Source organism: Eubalaena glacialis, chromosome 6, assembly GCF_028564815.1.
Source record: "Eubalaena glacialis isolate mEubGla1 chromosome 6, mEubGla1.1.hap2.+ XY, whole genome shotgun sequence".
Classification (NCBI taxonomy): Eukaryota; Metazoa; Chordata; class Mammalia; order Artiodactyla; family Balaenidae; genus Eubalaena; species Eubalaena glacialis.
Window position 1 is genome coordinate 59,936,444 of NC_083721.1, and position 18,733 is coordinate 59,955,176.

At 35.8% G+C, this 18,733-nt stretch overlaps 1 protein-coding gene across 1 annotated transcript in view; it reads right to left on the bottom strand.

Annotated features, from left to right (window-relative positions):
• Positions 1-18,733, bottom strand: part of SLC9C1 (solute carrier family 9 member C1) — a 114,478-nt gene that overhangs the window by 2,792 nt on the left and 92,953 nt on the right. The window contains exons 25-27 of the mRNA XM_061192729.1: positions 10,518-10,649; positions 10,199-10,384; positions 8,569-8,692 (exon numbers count right to left, since the gene is read on the bottom strand). Of these exons, the coding sequence (XP_061048712.1) occupies positions 8,569-8,692; positions 10,199-10,384; positions 10,518-10,649 (442 nt within the window). The remainder of the gene's footprint in view (positions 1-8,568; positions 8,693-10,198; positions 10,385-10,517; positions 10,650-18,733) is intronic.

The following is an 18,733-nucleotide window of genomic DNA, read 5'->3' on the forward strand; positions in this document are numbered from 1 at the left end:
CGGGAGAGTGAAGTGTTGTGAATTTGGAATGTATCAGTGATGCTGAGATTTGAAGAATAAGAAGTTAGCTCCATGGAATGGAGAGATGTGCGGAGAGGCATGTTTAGAAGTTCCAGGCAGAAGGAAAAGAAGGAATGTGCAAAAGTTCAGGAATGAGAAAACATGAGGTCTCCCAGATTATGTGAACCATTAGCCGTTTGGTATGGCTATGTTTTAGAGAGTGGGGAGGGGAGATGGCTGAAGAAAGAGAAGATGGTGAAGGTTTCAATACCATGTCCCATTTCTGCTTAATCTAAAGATGAGAGGAGACTCATGTGATGACAGTATTGTGTGTCCACATGGATTCAAAGGTATATAATTGTAACATAATAAAGATAAAATTTGTTTAATATTAGCAACACAATGTTGTATCATTGGTATTTTTACTTGACATGTATCATTGGTCTTTTCCAAGTTACTACATGGGAAATTAATTGTTTAATGGTTATTTAGCATTTAATCATGTGGACTAATGTGTTAATTTAATTAACCATTCATTTATCATTAGCCATTTTGATAACTTCTACTTTTTAGTTTTATAAATAATGCTCAATTACCTTTTTCACTTTTCTGCTTTATTTCTTTACAATAAATGTCTAGAAATTATACTATTAATTAATTTTTTATTGAGGTATAATTGACATATATAGAAATTATATTATTTAGGCAAAGGATATAAATACTTTTATGGCTTTTGGACTCTTGTGATAAATTTATTTTATCAATTAGTACTGGTATCAAGGTAAGAACATATATCAGATTCACAACATTTTTTTTTGAGTATTAAGCATTATAATTCTTTAAAAATCTCACTAATTAAACAGACCAATATTTAATTTCTGTTTCTTTAAATGGTAGTAGTGTTGAACTTCTTTACATGTTGTTTTCAATATAACTTTTCTTGCATGAATTGTCCTTTGCTGATCTCTTGATTGGTAATATTTTTATTGACACAGAATTTTAAAATTAATTTCTATATTTCTAAATTTAGAACTATGTCCCTTTCAGTGAAATGATAAATATTAAATTATATTACTATTTATTCCATAATTTAATTATTTACTATTTAATTTTAAAATCTACCTCAAACTCATTTTCCAAATTTTAATCAATAGGTTAATAGTATTTATTAAATAATCATTTATGTTCTGATTCAACTTTATTCATGCAAAGTTTGTATGAAGAATAGGCTTTATAATAAGGTTATTTATTGGGGCCCTGAACCAAGATGACGGAGTAGAAGGACGTGCTCTCACACCCTCTTGCGAGAACACCAGAATCACAACTAGCTGCTGGACAATCATCCACAGGAAGACATTGGAACTCACCAAAATAGACACCCCACATCCAAAGACAAAGGAGAAGCCACAATGAGACAGTAGGAGGGGCACAATCACAGTAAAATCAAATCCCATAACTGCTGGGTGGGTGACTCACAGACTGGAGAACACTTATACCACAGAAGTCCACCCACAGGAGTGAAGGTTCTGAGCCCCACATCAGGCTTTCCAACCTGGGGGTCTAGCAACAGGAGGAGGAATTCCTAGAGAATCAGACTTTGAAGGCTAGTGGGATTTCATTGCAGGACTTTGACAGGAGTAGGGGAAACAGAAACTCCACACTTGGAGGGCACACACAAAGTAGTGTGCACATCGGGACCCAGGGGAAGGAGCAGTGACCTTAGAGGAGACTGAACCAGACCTACCTGCTAGTGTTGGAGGGTCTCCTGCAGAGGCGAGGGGTGGCTGTGGCTCACTGCAGGGACAAGGACACTGGCAGCAGAAGTTCTGGGAAGTACTCCTTGGCGTGAGCCCTCTCAGAGTCTGCCATTAACCCCAACAAAGAGCCCAGGTAGGCTCCAGGGTTGGGTTGCCTCAGGCCAAACAACCAACAGGGAGGGTACCCAGCCCCACCCATCAGCAGACAAGTGGATTAAAGTTTTACTGAGCTCTGCCCACCAGAGCAACAGTCAGATCTACCCACCACCAGTCCCTCCCATCAGGAAACTTGCACAAGCCTCTTAGATAGCCTCATCCACCAGAGCACAGACAGCAGAAGCAAGAAGAACTATAATCCTGCAGCCTGTGGAACAAAAACCACATTCACAGAAAGATAGACAAGATGAAAAGGCAGAGAGCTATGTACCAGATGAAATAACAAGATAAAACCCCAGAAAAACAACTAAATGAAGTGGAGATAGGCAACCTTCCAGAAAAAGAATTCAGAATAATGATAGTGAAGATGATCCAGGACCTCGGAAAAAGAATGGAGGCAAAGATTGAGAAGATGCAAGAAATATTTAACAAAGATCTAGAAGAATTAAAGAACAAACAAATAGAGATGAACAATACAATAACTGAAATGAAAACTACACTAGAAGGAATCAATAGCAGAATAATGGAGGCAGAAGGACGGATAAGTGACCTGGAAGACAGAATGGTGGAATTCACTGTTGTGGAACAGAATAAAGAAAAAAGAATGGAAACAAATGAAGACAGCCTAAGAGACCTCTGGGACAACATTAAACGCAACAACATTCGCATTATAGGGGTCCCAGAAGGAGAAGAGAGAGAGAAAGGACCAGAGAAAATATTTGAAGAGATTATAGTCGAAAACTTCCCTAACATGGGAAAGGAAATAGCCACCCAAGTCCAGGAAGCGCAGCGAGTCCCATACAGGATAAACCCAAGGAGAAACACACCGAGACACATAGTAATCAAATTGGAAAAAACCAAAGACAAAGAAAAATTATTGAAAGCAGCAAGGGAAAAATGACAAATAACATACAAGGGAACTCCCATAAGGTTAACAGCTGATTTCTCAGCAGAAACTCTACAAGCCAGAAGGGAGTGGCATGATATACTTAAAGTGATGAAAGGGAAGAACCTACAACCAAGATTACTATACTCGGCAAGGATCTCATTCAGATTCGATGGAGAAATCAAAAGCTTTACAGAAAAGCAAAAGCTAAGAGAATTCAGCACCACCAAACCAGCTCTACAACAAATGCTAAAGGAACTTCTCTAAGTGGGAAACACAAGAGAAGAAAAGGACCTACAAAACAAACCCAAAACAATTAAGAAAAAATGGTCATAGGAACACACATATCGATAGTTACCTTAAACGTGAATGGATTAAATGCTCCAAACAAAAGACACAGGCTTCCTGAATGGATACAAAAACAAGGTCGATCTATATTATGTCTACAAAGACCCACTTCAGACCTAGGGACACATACAGACTGAAAGTGAGGGGACGGAAAAAGATATTCCATGCACATGGAAATCAAAAGAAAGCTGGAGTAGCAATACACATATCAGATAAAAGAGACTTTAAAATAAAGAATGTTACAAGAGACAATGAAGGACACTACATAATGATCAAGGGATCAATCCAAGAAGAAGATATAACAATTATAAATATATATGCACCCAACATAGGAGCACCTCAATACATAAGGCAACTGTTAACAGCTACAAAAGAGGAAATCGACAGTAACACAAAAATAGTGGGGGACTTTAACACCTCACTTACACCAATGGACAGATCATCCAAACAGAAAATTAATAAGGAAACACAAGCTTTAAATGACACAAAAGACCAGATAGATTTAATTGATATTTATAGGACATTCCATCCAAAAACAGCAGATTACACTTTCTTCTCAAGTGCACATGGAACATTCTCCAGGATAGATCATATCTTGGGTCACAAATCAAGCCTCAGTAAATTTAAGAAAATTGAAATCATATCAAGCATCTTTTCTGACCATATCACTATGAGATTAGAAATCAATTACATGGAAAAAAATGTAAAAAACAGAAATACATGGAGGCTAAACAATACGTTACCAAATAACCAAGAGATCACTGAAGACATCAAAGAGGAAACCAAAAAATACCTAGAGACAAATGACAATGAAAACACAATGATCCAAAACCTATGGGATGCAGCAAAAGCAGTTCTAAGAGGGAAGTTTATATCTAATAAGCCTACCTCAAGATACAAGAAAAATCTCAAATAAACAATCTAACCTTACACCTAAAGGAACTAGAGAAAGAAGAACAAACAAAACCCCAAGTTAGCAGAAGGAGAGAAATCATAAAGATCAGAGCAGAAATAAATGAAATAGAAACAAAGAAAACAATAGCAAAGATCAATAAAACTAAAAGTTGGTTCTTTGAGAAGATAAACAAAATTTGTAAACCATTAGCCAGACTCATCAAGAAAAAGAGGGCGAGGACTCAAATCAATAAAATTAGAAATGAAAAAGGAGAAGTTACAACAGACACTGCAGAAATACAAAGCATCCTAAGAGACTACTGCAAGCAACTCTATGCCAATAAAATGGACAACCCGGAAGAAATGGACAAATTCTTAGAGAGGTATAACCTTCCAAGACTGAACCAGGAAGAAATAGAAAATATGAACACACCAATCACAAGGAATGAAATTGAAACTGTTATTAAAAATCTTCCAACAAAGTCCAGGACCAGATGGCTTCACAGGTGAATTCTATCAGACATTTAGAGAAGAGCTAACACCCATCCTTCTCAAACTCTTCCAAAAAGTTGCAGAGGAAGGAACACTCCCAAACTCATTCTATGAGGCCACCATCACCCTGATACCAAAACCAGACAAAGATACTGCAAAAAAAGAAAATTACAGACCAATATCACTGATGAATATAGATGCAAAAATCCTCAACAAAATACTAGCAAACAGAATCCAACAGCACATTAAAAGGATCATACACCATGATCAAGTGGGATTTATCCCAGGGATGCAAGGATTCCTCAATATATGCAAACCAATCAATGTGACACACCATATTAACAAATTGAAGAATAAAAACCATATGATCATCTCAATAGATGCAGAAAAAGCTTTTGACAAAATTCAACACCCATTTATGATAAAAACTCTCCAGAAAGTGGGCATCGAGGGAACCTACCTCAACATAAAAAAGGCCATATACGACAAACCCACAGCAAACATCATTCTCAATGGTGAAAAACTGAAAGCATTTCCTCTAAGATCAGGAACAAGGCAAGGATGTCCACTCTCACCACTATTATTCAACATAGTTTTGGAAGTCCTAGCCACGGCAATCAGAGAAGAAAAAGAAATAAAAGGAATACAAATTGGAAAAGAAGAAGTAAAACTGTCACTGTTTGCAGATATGATCTATACATAGAGAATCCTAAAGATTCCACCAGAAAACTACTAGAGCTAATCAATGAATTTGGTAAAGTTGCAGGATACAAAATTAATGCACAGAAATCTCTTCCATTCCTATACACTAATGATGAAAATTTGAAAGAGAAATTAAGGAAACACTCCCATTTACCACTGCAACAAAAAGAATAAAATACCTAGGAATAAACCTGCCCAGGGAGACAAAAGACCTGTATGCAGAAAAGTATAAGACACTGAAGAAAGAAATTAAAGAAGATACCAACATATGGAGAGATATACCATGTTCTTGGATTGGAAGAATCAATATTGTAAAAATGACTATACTACCCAAAGCAATCTACAGATTCAATGAAATCCCTATCAAATTACCAATGGCATTTTTTATGGAACTAGAACAAAAAAATCTTAAAATTTGTATGGAGCACAAAAGACCCGAAATAGCCAAAGCAGTCTTGAGGGAAAAAAACAGAGCTGGAGGAATCAGACTCCCTGACTTCCGACTATACTACAAAGCTACAGTAATTAAGACAATATGGTACTGGCACAAAAACAGAAACATAGATCAATGGAACAAGATAGAAAGCCCAGAGACAAACCCACGCACCTATGGTCAACTAGTCTATGACAAAGGAGGCAAGGATATACAATGGAGAAAAGACAGTCTCTTCAATAAGTGGTGCTGGGGAAACTGGACAGCTACATGTAAAAGAATGAAATTAGAACACTCCCTAACACCATACACAAAAATAAACTCAAAATGGATTAGAGACCTAAATGTAAGACCAGACACTATAAAACTCTTAGAGGAAAACATAGGAAGCACACTCTCTGACATAAATCACAGCAAGATCTTTTTTGATCCACCTCCTAGAGTAATGGAAATAAAAACAAAAATAAACAAATGGGACCTAATGAAACTTCAAAACTTTTGCACAGCAAAGGAAACCATAAACAAGACGAAAAGACAACCCTCAGAATGGGAGAAAATATTTGCAAACGAATCAATGGACAAAGGATTAATCTCAAAAATATATAAACAGCTCATGCAGCTCAACATTAAAAAAACAAACAACCCAATCCAAAAATGGGCAGAAGACCTAAATAGACATTTCTCCAAAGAAGACATACAGATGACCAAGAAGCACATGAAAAGCTGCTCAACATCACTAATTATTAGAGAAATGCAAATCAAAACTACAATGAGGTATCACCTCACACCAGTTAGAATGGGCATCATCAGAAAATCTACAAACAACAAATGCTGGAGAGGGTGTGGAGAAAAGGGAACCCTCTTGCACTGTTGGTGGGAATGTAAATTGATACAGTCACTATGGAGAACAGTATGGAGGTTCCTTAAAAAACTAAAAATAGAATTACCATATGATCCATCAATCCCACTACTGGGCATATACCCAGAGAAAACCATAATTCAAAAAGACACCTGCACCCCAATGTTCATTGCAACACTATTTACAAGAGCCAGGTCATGGAAGCAACCTAAATGCCCATCGATAGCCAAATGGATAAAGAAGATGTGGTACATATATACAATGGAATATTACTCAGCCATAAAAAGGAACGAAATTGGGTCATTTGTGGAGACATGGATGGATCTAGAGACTCTCATACAGAGTGAAGTAAGTCAGAAAGAGAAAAATAAATATCGTATATTGACGCATATATGTGGAACCTAGAAAAATGGTACAGATGAGCCGGTTTGCAGGGCAGAAGTTGAGACACAGATGTAGAGAACAGACATATGGACACCAAGGGGGGAAAACTGTGGTGGGGTGGGGATAGTGGTGTGCTGAATTGGGCGATTGGGATTGACATGTATACACTGATGTGTATAAAATTGATGACTAATAAGAACCTGCAGTATAAACAAACAAACAAAACAACTAATACTAAACTTTCATTGGGTTATTTGTATGGAAATATGTTAATATAAATGTTTCAGACATTACATGAAATTTCTAAAAATCTTATATGTTCTGGTATAATGTTATAAGTCATAATCCTAGTTATTACTTTAAAATGTTTATCTCAGAAATAACTAATTTTCTTGTCAACTGCATTATTATGAACTTTCATCAAATCTTTAACCGTGGTCATTTTTAAGTCTTTTGTCATTTACAGACAGTTCTGGGTATACTCTGATGCTTTTGTAAATATGTTCCTATAAAAGGGTTTCATCTTCAGGAAATTCATGGAAAAGACTCTGACAAGTACAGGTTTCTGGTACCTGACTGTACTGCTGAACTGAATGAATAAGCATTTTCAGAACTCTAATGAAAAACTGATGAGCTCATAAAAGTGCTAACAAAAGATCAAGATGAAAAAAAAAAAATTAATTACATGGGACTGAGTGAACTGATGAGGATGAGTATAATTTTTGTGACTTTCTGGTTGAATTTAAAAAAAGAAAAAATCCCACAAGAACTCAGAGGCAAAGAATATACAAATCAATTTTCACTGCAAAGTAAAGGAGCTGTTGCAGTGGAGGATTACTGGACTGAATGTCAATATTATGACATAGTATGAGTGTGTTTCATGTTTGGTAATTGCAATCATTGTTGCTTTTGTTGTGGTCATCCATGTACAATGCTTGGTGTCAGTCTATTTATCTCTTGTAAAAATAAAATACAGTGTGTGTGAAAAAAAAAAAAAAAAAGAAAGAGAAGAATAAATATCGTATATTGACGCATATATGTGGAACCTAGAAAAATGGTACAGATGAACCGGTTTGCAGGGCAGAAATAGAGACACAGATGTAGAGAATAAACGTATGGACACCAAGGGGGGAAAGCGGTGGGGGGTGGGGGTGGTGGTGTGATGAATTGGGCGATTGGGATTGACATGTATACACCGATGTGTATAAAACTGATGACTAATAAGAACCTGCTGTATAAAAAAATAAATAAAATTCAAAAAATTAAAAAAAAAATAATAAGGTTATTTATTTAGTCACATGATTTATATCTCTGTTGTTCAGACAGTGCAACAATATTTTCATTATTACTGCTATATAAAATATTTTAACTTTTGGGAAGAATTAGAAATTCCCTCATTAATTACTTTTATACACAAATAATGTGTATAATATATAATACATATTATAATTATATGTGTTTGTTTTTATAGATTAAATATTAAAATTTCTAATAACTTAGATGTTCTCAGTTTTAATTCACACATTGGATATCAAATATGGCAGTTAAAAGGATTCCTCAATACTCTAGGTAGAATGCCTACAAGTTTCCAAATACATATAGGACTATTTTACAAAAGGAAAGTAAGTTCCCAATTACTCAAAGAAATCTAACATACCTGATGCTGCAGGATGAGCTGGTTTACGTGAAGCTATATACTTTCTAGTGTTCCACCTGAATTCTTTTGAATCAATCGCAGTTTGAACAATTGTTACCTTTGTGAAATCTTCAGTGCCTTGTATCTGAAAGTTGACAGATTACAAGCTATATCATACAGTTGAATGTTTCTCTGTTAGGCTACTATCTCAGACCCTCTCTAAATATCTGGGCCTGAAAATTGACAATATCAATAGATATTAGATATCTTTAAATACCTGGATATGTTAGTTTTGTGAGAGTCAATATTCTACATACTTTCACTGAGTTTTAATTATTTTGCTCATTTTTATTACAAATGAGAAAAATAATCAAGAGTTAATCATCAATGACCCTTTAAAATATCACCCAGAAAGTTTTTCTATGTGGCAGGGAGAAAGTTTGAAAATCAATGGATTTCAAGAAATCTTCCAACCTTGTGATTGTCTTCAATATGCTTTGAATAACATTGGTGCCCAAATCCACAGTGAGCAGAGCTTTATGCCTAGGAGAGTAGATAAGATTTGGGCAGGTTTGGGCTGCCTCAAGAATCTCTCACCTGGTCATCTAAATTCCCAACCAGCACCCCCTACTAAGCTCTATTATTATGTATTCAAGAATAGAGGTGGGGAGCACCATAGTTAAGAATAATGTTTTACTTCCTCTCACTTGGTATCAAATTGGTGCTAGTGGCATCCACGTAGAAAATTTTCTTCTGACTGTTTCTCAACTTAGGATTCCTATTATTCCCACCTCAGTTTTTTTCTTGTGTCCCAATTCTACCTTTTAAGCACTGCTCCCATAGCTGTAAATGTTTATTCATCCATTTATATATGTTTCTTTTCGCTTGGTTGAGAGATCTCTTGAGGGCAAGCTGAAAGTCTCATTCTTCTTGACCACTTTAGCATCTAGCACTGTTTCTGTCATAGTTGCTTTAAAAAAATGCCTGATTTAATTGACTCTAGGTCCCTCTTTCAAGTTTCTTTCTTTAGCTCTATTTTATGCGTCCTCTGATTCCTCCTGACATGTGCCTCTCTTACTCTACCCCAATACACACACACACACACACACACACACATACACAGACACACACAGAGACACACACATAATACAGTCTTACTTCTTTCTTTCTTCTCATGGCACAGCTTCTCATTTTAATTGGAAGGGTAACCCAACGGCTTAAATATGAGAAGTCCTTCATTTCTACATTCACTTTCAAAGCAGCTGGGGAAATACCACTGGTACTCACTTCAGCATGGGACTGACAGAACATTTTTAGAGCACTGCCGTTACAGTCCAGAGAGAGTAGTCCTTCTGCAATATGTACATGAACTTAATAGGTCCTCTTTTGCTATTTACAGTTGCACCAAAATCTAACTGTGGTCAAAATGTATAGCTTGGCCTAATTCATTGACAGTGAATAGGAATAGCTTGGTGTTTGGGCTACCCAGTGCCAAAGCAATCAATTAATTTGGTGTGTGTGTGTGTGTACACGGAGGTGGTGGGGGAAAGGGAGAGAATGGGAAGGTGGAAAAGTGACAATTTTTCTAATATTAACACATTGTTGGACAAACGGCATATTGACCTGAAGATATGAATCAATATTTCTTTACCTGATGGCATGTTATAGGAATTAAGAAAGGAGCCTTATAAGCTTTTCGTAACTGACAATCTTCCACAGCTCCATGAATGAGGATGACATAAATTACAGTTTCATCATAGATATCAGTTTTGGTGTTCTTTGGTATATCTTTTACATAAATGTTACAGAGTTTTAACTGCATCTTGTAATTCCAATCCTATAAGAAAAACACAATTTCATAGTCTATTGTTTATAAAGTTTAATATAAATTCCTAAATAGTTAATTTCTAACAATACTTTAGGGCAATTTCACTCAGAGAGAAGTACAATTTTATATAAACACCTCTTACCTCATAAGATAAATGCTCCCTGATTTTTTTGGCAGTAATAGAAAGTCCAAGTTTTAGCCACATTTTATATTCAATGTGAGGACAAAATTGTTCAAAAGCTTCATACAAGTGATGTTTGGGAATAAAGTATGCCTGGAAAAAAGAGGATATCAATTTTTTTTAAGTCTTTTATTGAATTTGTTACAATATTGCTTCTGTTTTATGTTTTGGTTTTTTGGCCGTGAGGCATGTGGGATCTTAGTTTCCCAACCTGGGATGGAACCCACACTCCCTGCATTGGAAGGCGAAGTCTTAACCACTGGACCGCCAGGGAAGTCCCAGAGGATATCAGTTTAACATTTCATCCTGTGCACCCATGATTTAATGAAATTAGGTTTTCTCATTTATATATGTAACATTAAAGCTAATAATTTAAATTATATAGATTCATGTTATTGCCTGGAAACCTAATAAAATGTGTCTATTTAATAAATATTTGTGCAATCTTGTCATACACTAAGCACTAAAACACTACATGATCCAATGAGAGGTTCTTTATTATTCTTATAGATTCTGAAAAAAATAGAAAACCAAGTATCAAAGATCATTTAACCTTTTCTAAAGACATAAGTATTTCTAAAAACATATTATTTGAGGGGAGCAAGTGTTTTGGTCAATAATAAAATGCGGATACTAACAATGAACAGACTATTGGCTATTAGGTATAAGTTGCTATGAATACACAAGACATTGTGTATGTTGGTTTTAATTTCTCTTAGTAAGTATCTATGAGTGGGGTTGCTGGGTAATAGGGTAAGTGTGTATTTAACCTTATAAGAAACTGCCAAACTGTGTTCAGATGAAGTTGTAACATTTTACCCTTTAACTAGCCATGTATGAGAATTTCAGTTGCTTCACATCCTTGCTAATACCTTGTGTTCAGTTTTTTTTTAATTTTTAGCCAATGTAGTAGGTATGTAGTGATAACTTATCATGATTTTAATTTGCATTTCTCTGAGAGCTAATGATATTGATTATCTTCTTCATGTGTTTATGGGCCATTTGTGTATTCTTTTGTGAAGTATCTGTTCAAATCCTTTGCCCAATTTTTAAAATTGAAGCATAGTTGATTTATAATATTATACTAGTTTCAGGTGTACAACAGAGTGATCCAGTATTATTATATATTATACTCCATTTAAAGTTATTACAAAGTATTGACTCTATTCCCTGTACTGTACAATATATTTTTGTAGCTTATTTATTTTACACATAGTGGTTTGTACCTCTTAATCCTCTGCCCTTATTTTGTCCCACCCCCCTCCCTCTCCCTATTGGTAACCACTAATCTTTTTTCTGTATCTGTGAGTCCATTTTTGTTTTGTCATATTAATTTGTTTGTTTTCTTTTTTTAGATTCCACATATAAGTGATAACTTATAGTGTTTGTCTTTCTCTGTCTGACTTATTTCACTAAACATAATACCCTCCAGGTCCATCCATGTTGTTGCAAATGTCAGAATTTCATTCTTTTTTTATGGCTTAGTAATATTACCATATATATGTATATAATATATATATATTACCACTTAGGTTGCTTCCATGTCTTGGCTGTTATAAATAATACTACTGTGAACATCGGGGTACATGTATCTTTTCGAATTACTGTTTTCATTTTCTTCATATACCTATCCAAGAGCAGAATTCCTGGATTATATGGTAGCTCTATTTTTAGTTTTTAGGAACCTCCATACTGTTTTCCATAGTGGCACAAATTTACATTCCCACAAACAGTGTATTAGGCCTCCCTTTATCCACATCCTCACCAACATTTGTTATTTGCAGACCTTTTTTTTTTCACTTTTTGACCGCACCATGCAGTATGTGGGATCTTAGTTCCCCAACCAGGGATCAAACCTGGGGCCCCTACGGTGGAAGCACGGAGTCTTAAACACTGGACTGGCAGGGAAGTCCCATTGTTATTTGTAGACTTTTTGATGATAGCCATTCTGACAGAGGTGAGCTGATATCGCATTGTGGTTTTGATTTGCATTTCTCTGATAATTAACAATGATGAGAATCTTTTCATGTGCCTGTTGGCCTTCTGTATATCTTCTTTGGAAAATATCTGTTCAGGTCTTCTGTGCATTATGTAATTGAGTTGTTTTGATATTGAGTTATATGAGCTGTTTATATATTTTGATATTAACCTGTTATTAGTCATGTAATTTACAAATATTTTCTCCCAATCAATAAGTTGTCTTTTTGTTTTGTCAACGGTTTCCTTTGCCATGGAAAATCTTCTAAGATTGCTTTTGTTTCCTTTGCCTTAGGAGACAGATCCAAAAAAATATTGCTATGATTTATATCAAAGAGTGTTCTGCCTATGCTCTTTTCTAGAAGTTTACAATATCCAGTCTTACATTTAGGTCTTTAATTCATTTTGAGTTTATTTTGTATATGGTGTGAGAAAAAGTTCTAATTTCATTTTTACATGTAGCTGTCCAGTTTTCCCAGCAACACTTACTGAAGAGCCTGTCTTTTCTCCATTGCATATTTTTGCCTTCTTTGTTGTAGATTAGTTGACCATAAGTACATGGGTTTATTTCTGGGTTCTTTATTCTGTTCCATTAATCTGTGTCTGTTCCTGTGCCAGTACCATACTGTTTTGCTTACTGAAGTTTTGTAGCATAGTCTGAAGTCAGGGAGCATGCTATCTCCAGCTTTGCTCTTTTTTCTCAAGATTGCTTTGGCAATTTTGTGTCTTTGGTAGTTCCATATAAATTTTAGGATTATTTGTTCTAGTTCTGTGAAAAATGTCATGGGTAGTTTGATAAGGATTGCATTAAATCTATAGACTGATTAGGGTAGTATGGACATTTTAACAATATTTTCTTCCAATCCATGAACACAGGATATCTTTCCATTTCTTTGTATTATCTTTAATTTCCTTCATCAATGTTTTATAGTTTTCAGAGTATAGGCCTTTTACCTCTTTGGTAAAGCTTATTCCTATATATTTTATTCTTTTTGATGTGTTAAATGGGACTGTTTTCTTTTATTCTCTTTCTGATAGTTCATTATTTGTGTATTGAAAAGCAGTATATTAATCTTGTACTCTGCAACTTTACTGAATTACTCTATTAGTTCTAATAGTTTTTTCAGTGGAGACTTTAGGGTTTTGTCACCTGCAAATAGTGACAGTTTTACTTCTTTGCTTCCAGTTTGGATGCCTTTTATTTGTTTTTCTTCTCTGATTTCTGTAGCTAGGACTTCCAATGGAACGTTAAATATAAGTGGCAAGAGTGAGCATTCTTGTCTTGTTCCTGACTGTAGAGGAAAAGCTTTCAGCTTTTCACCATTGAGTGTGATGTTAGCTGTGGATTTGTCATAAATGGCTTTCATTATGTTGAGATATGTTCTCTCTATACCAACTTTGATGAGGGTTTTTATCGTGAATGAATGTTGAATTTTGTCAAATCCTTTTTCTGTGATGATCGTGTGATTTTTATCCTTCATTTTGTTAATGTGGTGAATCACATTGATTGATTTGTAGATAATGAACCATCCATGCATCCTTGGAATAATTCCACTTGGTCATGGTGTATGATCTTTTTTATATATTGTTGAATTCAGTTTGCTAATATTTTATCAAGGATTTTTGCATCTGTATTCATCATAGATATTGGCCTGTAATTTTCTTTCTTTTTTTTCGCAGTAGTAGTCATGTATTGTAGTCATGTATTGCTTAGAATCTTCCCTCTTAGAACTGCTCTTGCTGTTTCCCACAGATTTTGCAAAGTTGTGTTTTTACTTTCATTTGTCTTGAGGTATTTTCTGATATCCTCTTTGATTTATTCATTGACCCACTGTTTTTTTTGGTAACATGTTCTTTGTTATTTATTTATTTGCTTGTTTATTTATTTATTTATTTATTTTTGGCTTTGTTGGGTCTTTGTTGTTGTGCACGGGCTTTCTCTAGTTGTGGCAATTGGGGCTGCTCTTCACTGCGGTACACAGGCTTCTCATTGCAGTGGCTTCTCTTGTTGTGGACCACAGGCTCTAGGTGTGAGGGCTTCACTAGTTGTGGCACGCAGGGCTTAGTTGCTCCATACCATGTGGGATCTTCCCAGACCAGGGCTCCAACCTGTGTCCCCTGCATTGGCAGGCGGATTCTTAACCACTGCACCACCAGGGAAGTCCAACAGTCTCCACGTGTTTGTGTTTTTCCCAGTTTTCTTTCTGTAATTGACTTTAGTTTCATATCATTGTGGTTGGGGAAAATGCTTGATATAATTTCTCTCTTCTTAAATTTGTCAAGACTTGTTTTGTGGACTAGTATGTGATCTATCCTGAAGAACATTCCATGTACACTTGAAAAGAATTTGTCTTCTGCTGTTTTTGAATGGAAAGTTCTGTAGATATTTATTAAGTCCAACTGGTCTTGTATGTCATTTAAGACCACTGTTTCCATATTGATTTTCTGTCTGGGTGATCTGTCCATTGATGTAAATGGGGCATTAAAAGTCCCCTACTATTACTGTATTGTCAGTTTCTCCCTTTATGTCTGTTAATATTTGCTTTATATATTTAGGTGTTCCTTATATTTGGTGCATATATGTTAATGAGTGTTATATCCTCTTCTTTTATTGATCCCTTTATCATCATATAATTCCTTTCTTTGCCTTTTGTTATAGACTTTGTTTTAAAGTCTATTTTGCCTGATGTGAGTATTGGTACCAGAGCTTTCTTGTTTCTATTTGCATGAAATATCTTTTTCCATACCCTCACTTTCAGTCTGTGTGTATCTTTAGCTCTGAAGTGAGTCTCTGGTAAGCAGCATATAAATGGGTTTTGTTTTTTTTATACAATCAGCCAGCCTATGTCTTTTGATTGGACCATTTAGTCCATTGACATTTAAAATGATTATTGATACATACGTACTTATTGCTATTTGTTACTTGTTTTCTGGCTGTTTTTGTAGTTCTCTGTTCCTTTCTCCGTTTTTCATTTCTTCCCTTGTGGTTTGATGATTTTCTTTAGTGGTAGGCTTGTGTTCCTTTTTTCTCTAGTTTTTGTGTATCTATTGTAAGTTTTTGATTTGCGGTTACTATGGGGTTCATATATGTTGACCTATAGCTATATCTACTTATTTTAAACAGATAGTCATTTAAGTTCAAACACATTCTAAAATATCTACTTTTTTACTCCCTTGTCTCAGGTTTTGTGTTTTGATGTCATATTTTACATCTTCATTTTTATCCCTAATTATTTATTGTAGTTATAGTTGATTTTACAATTTTTTGTCTTTTAATCTTGTAATAGCTTAATTAACTGATCCACAACTTTTACTATATATTTGCCATTATTAGTGGCTTTTTTCCTTTCCTGACGCTTTTTTTTAAAAATAAATTTATTTATTTATTTTTGGCTGTGTTGGGTCTTTGTTTCTGTGCGAGGGCTTTCTCCAGTTGCGGCGAGCAGGGGCCACTCTTCATCGCGGTGCACGGGCCTCTCACTGTCGCGGCCTCTCCCGTTGTGGAGCACAGGCTCCAGACGCGCAGGCTCAGTAGTTGTGGCTCACGGGCTTAGTTGCTCTGCGGCATGTGGGATCTTCCCAGACCAGGGCTCGAACCCGTGTCCCCTGCATTGGCAGGCATATTCTCAACCACTGCGCCACCAGGGAAGCCCTCCTGACTCTTTTTTACTGCCATCTCCAAACTACTCTTTTAAGTTCTAAAATTTCCTTTAGATTCTTTTCTATTTTTCAATATTTCCTATGTCTTCTCTCATAAAGATTATATTTTCCTTTAGCTGCTTGAACATATTTCCCTTTAGTTCTTTGAATAAGAACTAAAGGGAATAAGAACTATAAGAATAGTGCTTTCATGTCCTCATTTAATCCGTATTCTGGGCAATCTCACTGTTGGTTTTTTATTTATTAACCCACCCACCCCCAAACACACACACACACACACACACACACACACACACACACACACACACACTATGGGTCACATGTTCATGTTTCTTTGCTTGTTTAGGAATTCATGATTGTTGATGATAAATTGTAGAGATTCCAGATTCTGTTATCTTCCTTTGAGCACTGCTTATTTTTGTTGTAGTAGGCCCTTCATTTACTGTCTGATAACCTTGAGCTTGTATAGGTTGATTTGTTTAATCAGTAGAAAACTCTAGGTATTTTCCATGATTGTGTAATTTCGTGGTACTTAACCTCCAAATTCTGTCTCCACTGTGAAGCCTGCCAGGGCCTGCTCTCAGGCTTTGTTATAGTAAATCTAGAGCTAACCTTACTAAGTCATGGTATTTACTCCTAAGGTCTATTCCTTCTGTTCCCTCACCCCCATGCCTGAGGTTTTAAAAGTTCTATCCTTTCTGGCAAGACAGAACCTTAAACATCTCAAATCCCTGGCACTCCTTGACCTCTAATATCTCTGGTCCATTCTTAGCAATCTGATAATTTAGTTTTGTCTCATCTTGTGCATGTACACCCTATCCCTCAACCAAGGACTTGTGGAGAACCGCCACACAGATCCCTCAGTTCTCCCTCTGTGCAACTCCTGCTCCTATGCCCAGTTCTACAGATTCCAACCACTTTAGCTGCCACAATTTCTTATCTCTCCCATCTCAGCTCAGCAGGATCATGGCCTTCCTCTTGGATTCTTATTGCGCTGTGGTTGGAAACTGTCCTAGTGAGAGGGTCAGGGTGGATATGGGGCTTATCTTGTGAGCTTCTCTTCTCTTGAGGTTTCCAAACTTAACACTGCCTGTTTTCCAATGGCTGAAAATATTTGTCTCATATATTTTGTCAAGTTCTATGGTTATTTGTGGTGAGTATGCTACCACGTTCTCGGTAACTTCATTATATCCAGAAGCAAAAGGCTAGAGTATTTTTATGTGAATGCCCGGTATCATGTAATTTCACTTGTAAATATTCTAATATGCATTGCTGAATGATAGAGACTTTAAAAATTTTCCCTTGCCTTCTTCCTCCTCCCCTCCCTTTTTATTCCTTTGATTTGTTGAAAAAAAAAAAAAAGAAACAGGTCATTTGGCCTGTAGGACCTTCCACATTCTAGGTTTAGCTAATTATTCTCTCCTGGTGTCAATTAACTTGTTTCTCTCCTTCCTGCATTTTCTGTAAACTGGTTGGATTTAGAGGCTTCAGGTTTTCTCTTTTCTTGTGCAAGAAGACTCCATGGTGCTAGTCCTTATGTTGCATCAGATCATGACGTATGTGATGCCCCAGTTGTCATTATTTTAGTGATGCTAAGATTGTCCTTAGGTGGTGTGACCCTGGTTTTTCATTATAAAGTTTCCCATTAACATTCTGCTTAGTAGTTTTAGCATCAATTGGTGATTGTTGCATAGGTTTATTACTTCATTAGGGCTGGCAAAATGGAGATATTCTAATTCTGTCATTCTACATCTGTTAGCTGGAATTCTTCTGCACAGAAGAATTTTTCATCTTTTTTTTTTTCTTTTTAGCTTCCTGGAAAGAGTTCATAGAGGAAAGGCAGGATAAATGTTTAATTTTTTCCTTTTTAAAAGAAGCAATTCAGAATTCCCTGGTGGTCCAGTGGTTAGGACTCCAGGCTTCCACTGCCAGGGGGCTGGATTTGATCCCTGGCTGGGGAACTAAGATCCCGCAAGCTGCATAGCATGGCCAAAAAAAAAAAAAAAAAAAAAAAGTAAAAAAATAATAAATAAAAGACTGTCCTTTAAAAAATAAAAGAAGCAATCCATTTTCAGAGACATAAGTTGATATCCTAGCAACCTTTTTGGAATAAAAAAATAGGTGTCATTATCAACTTATGGGTTTTTATATATTTTGGGGGTTCAATTGTTTACGTCATTATTCTTTCTGAGTTCACATTAGGCCAGTGGGAGCCCCTGCTGCTTTGAGGATTTTGTCCTCAATTGTATGTCAGGAAACTTCCGTCCACTTTGCTCAACTTTTCTAGTAATAAATCCCAGCTCTTTGACTTTTTCCCTTCCTTACCCTCCAAATTATGGTATTGACAGTTAACATATCCCATCTAATTTTCCCATGAGAGATCTCATATAACCAGTTTTTCTGGTTAAATCCTTGTTTCAATACGGTAGGTTAACTTTTACAAACCATTTTGTTAGGACATTATACTGTGTTCATAAAATTTTATAACAAGTTTTATTTCTTTATCATCCCTATTTTTAAAAAAATTGTCGCTAGACTGT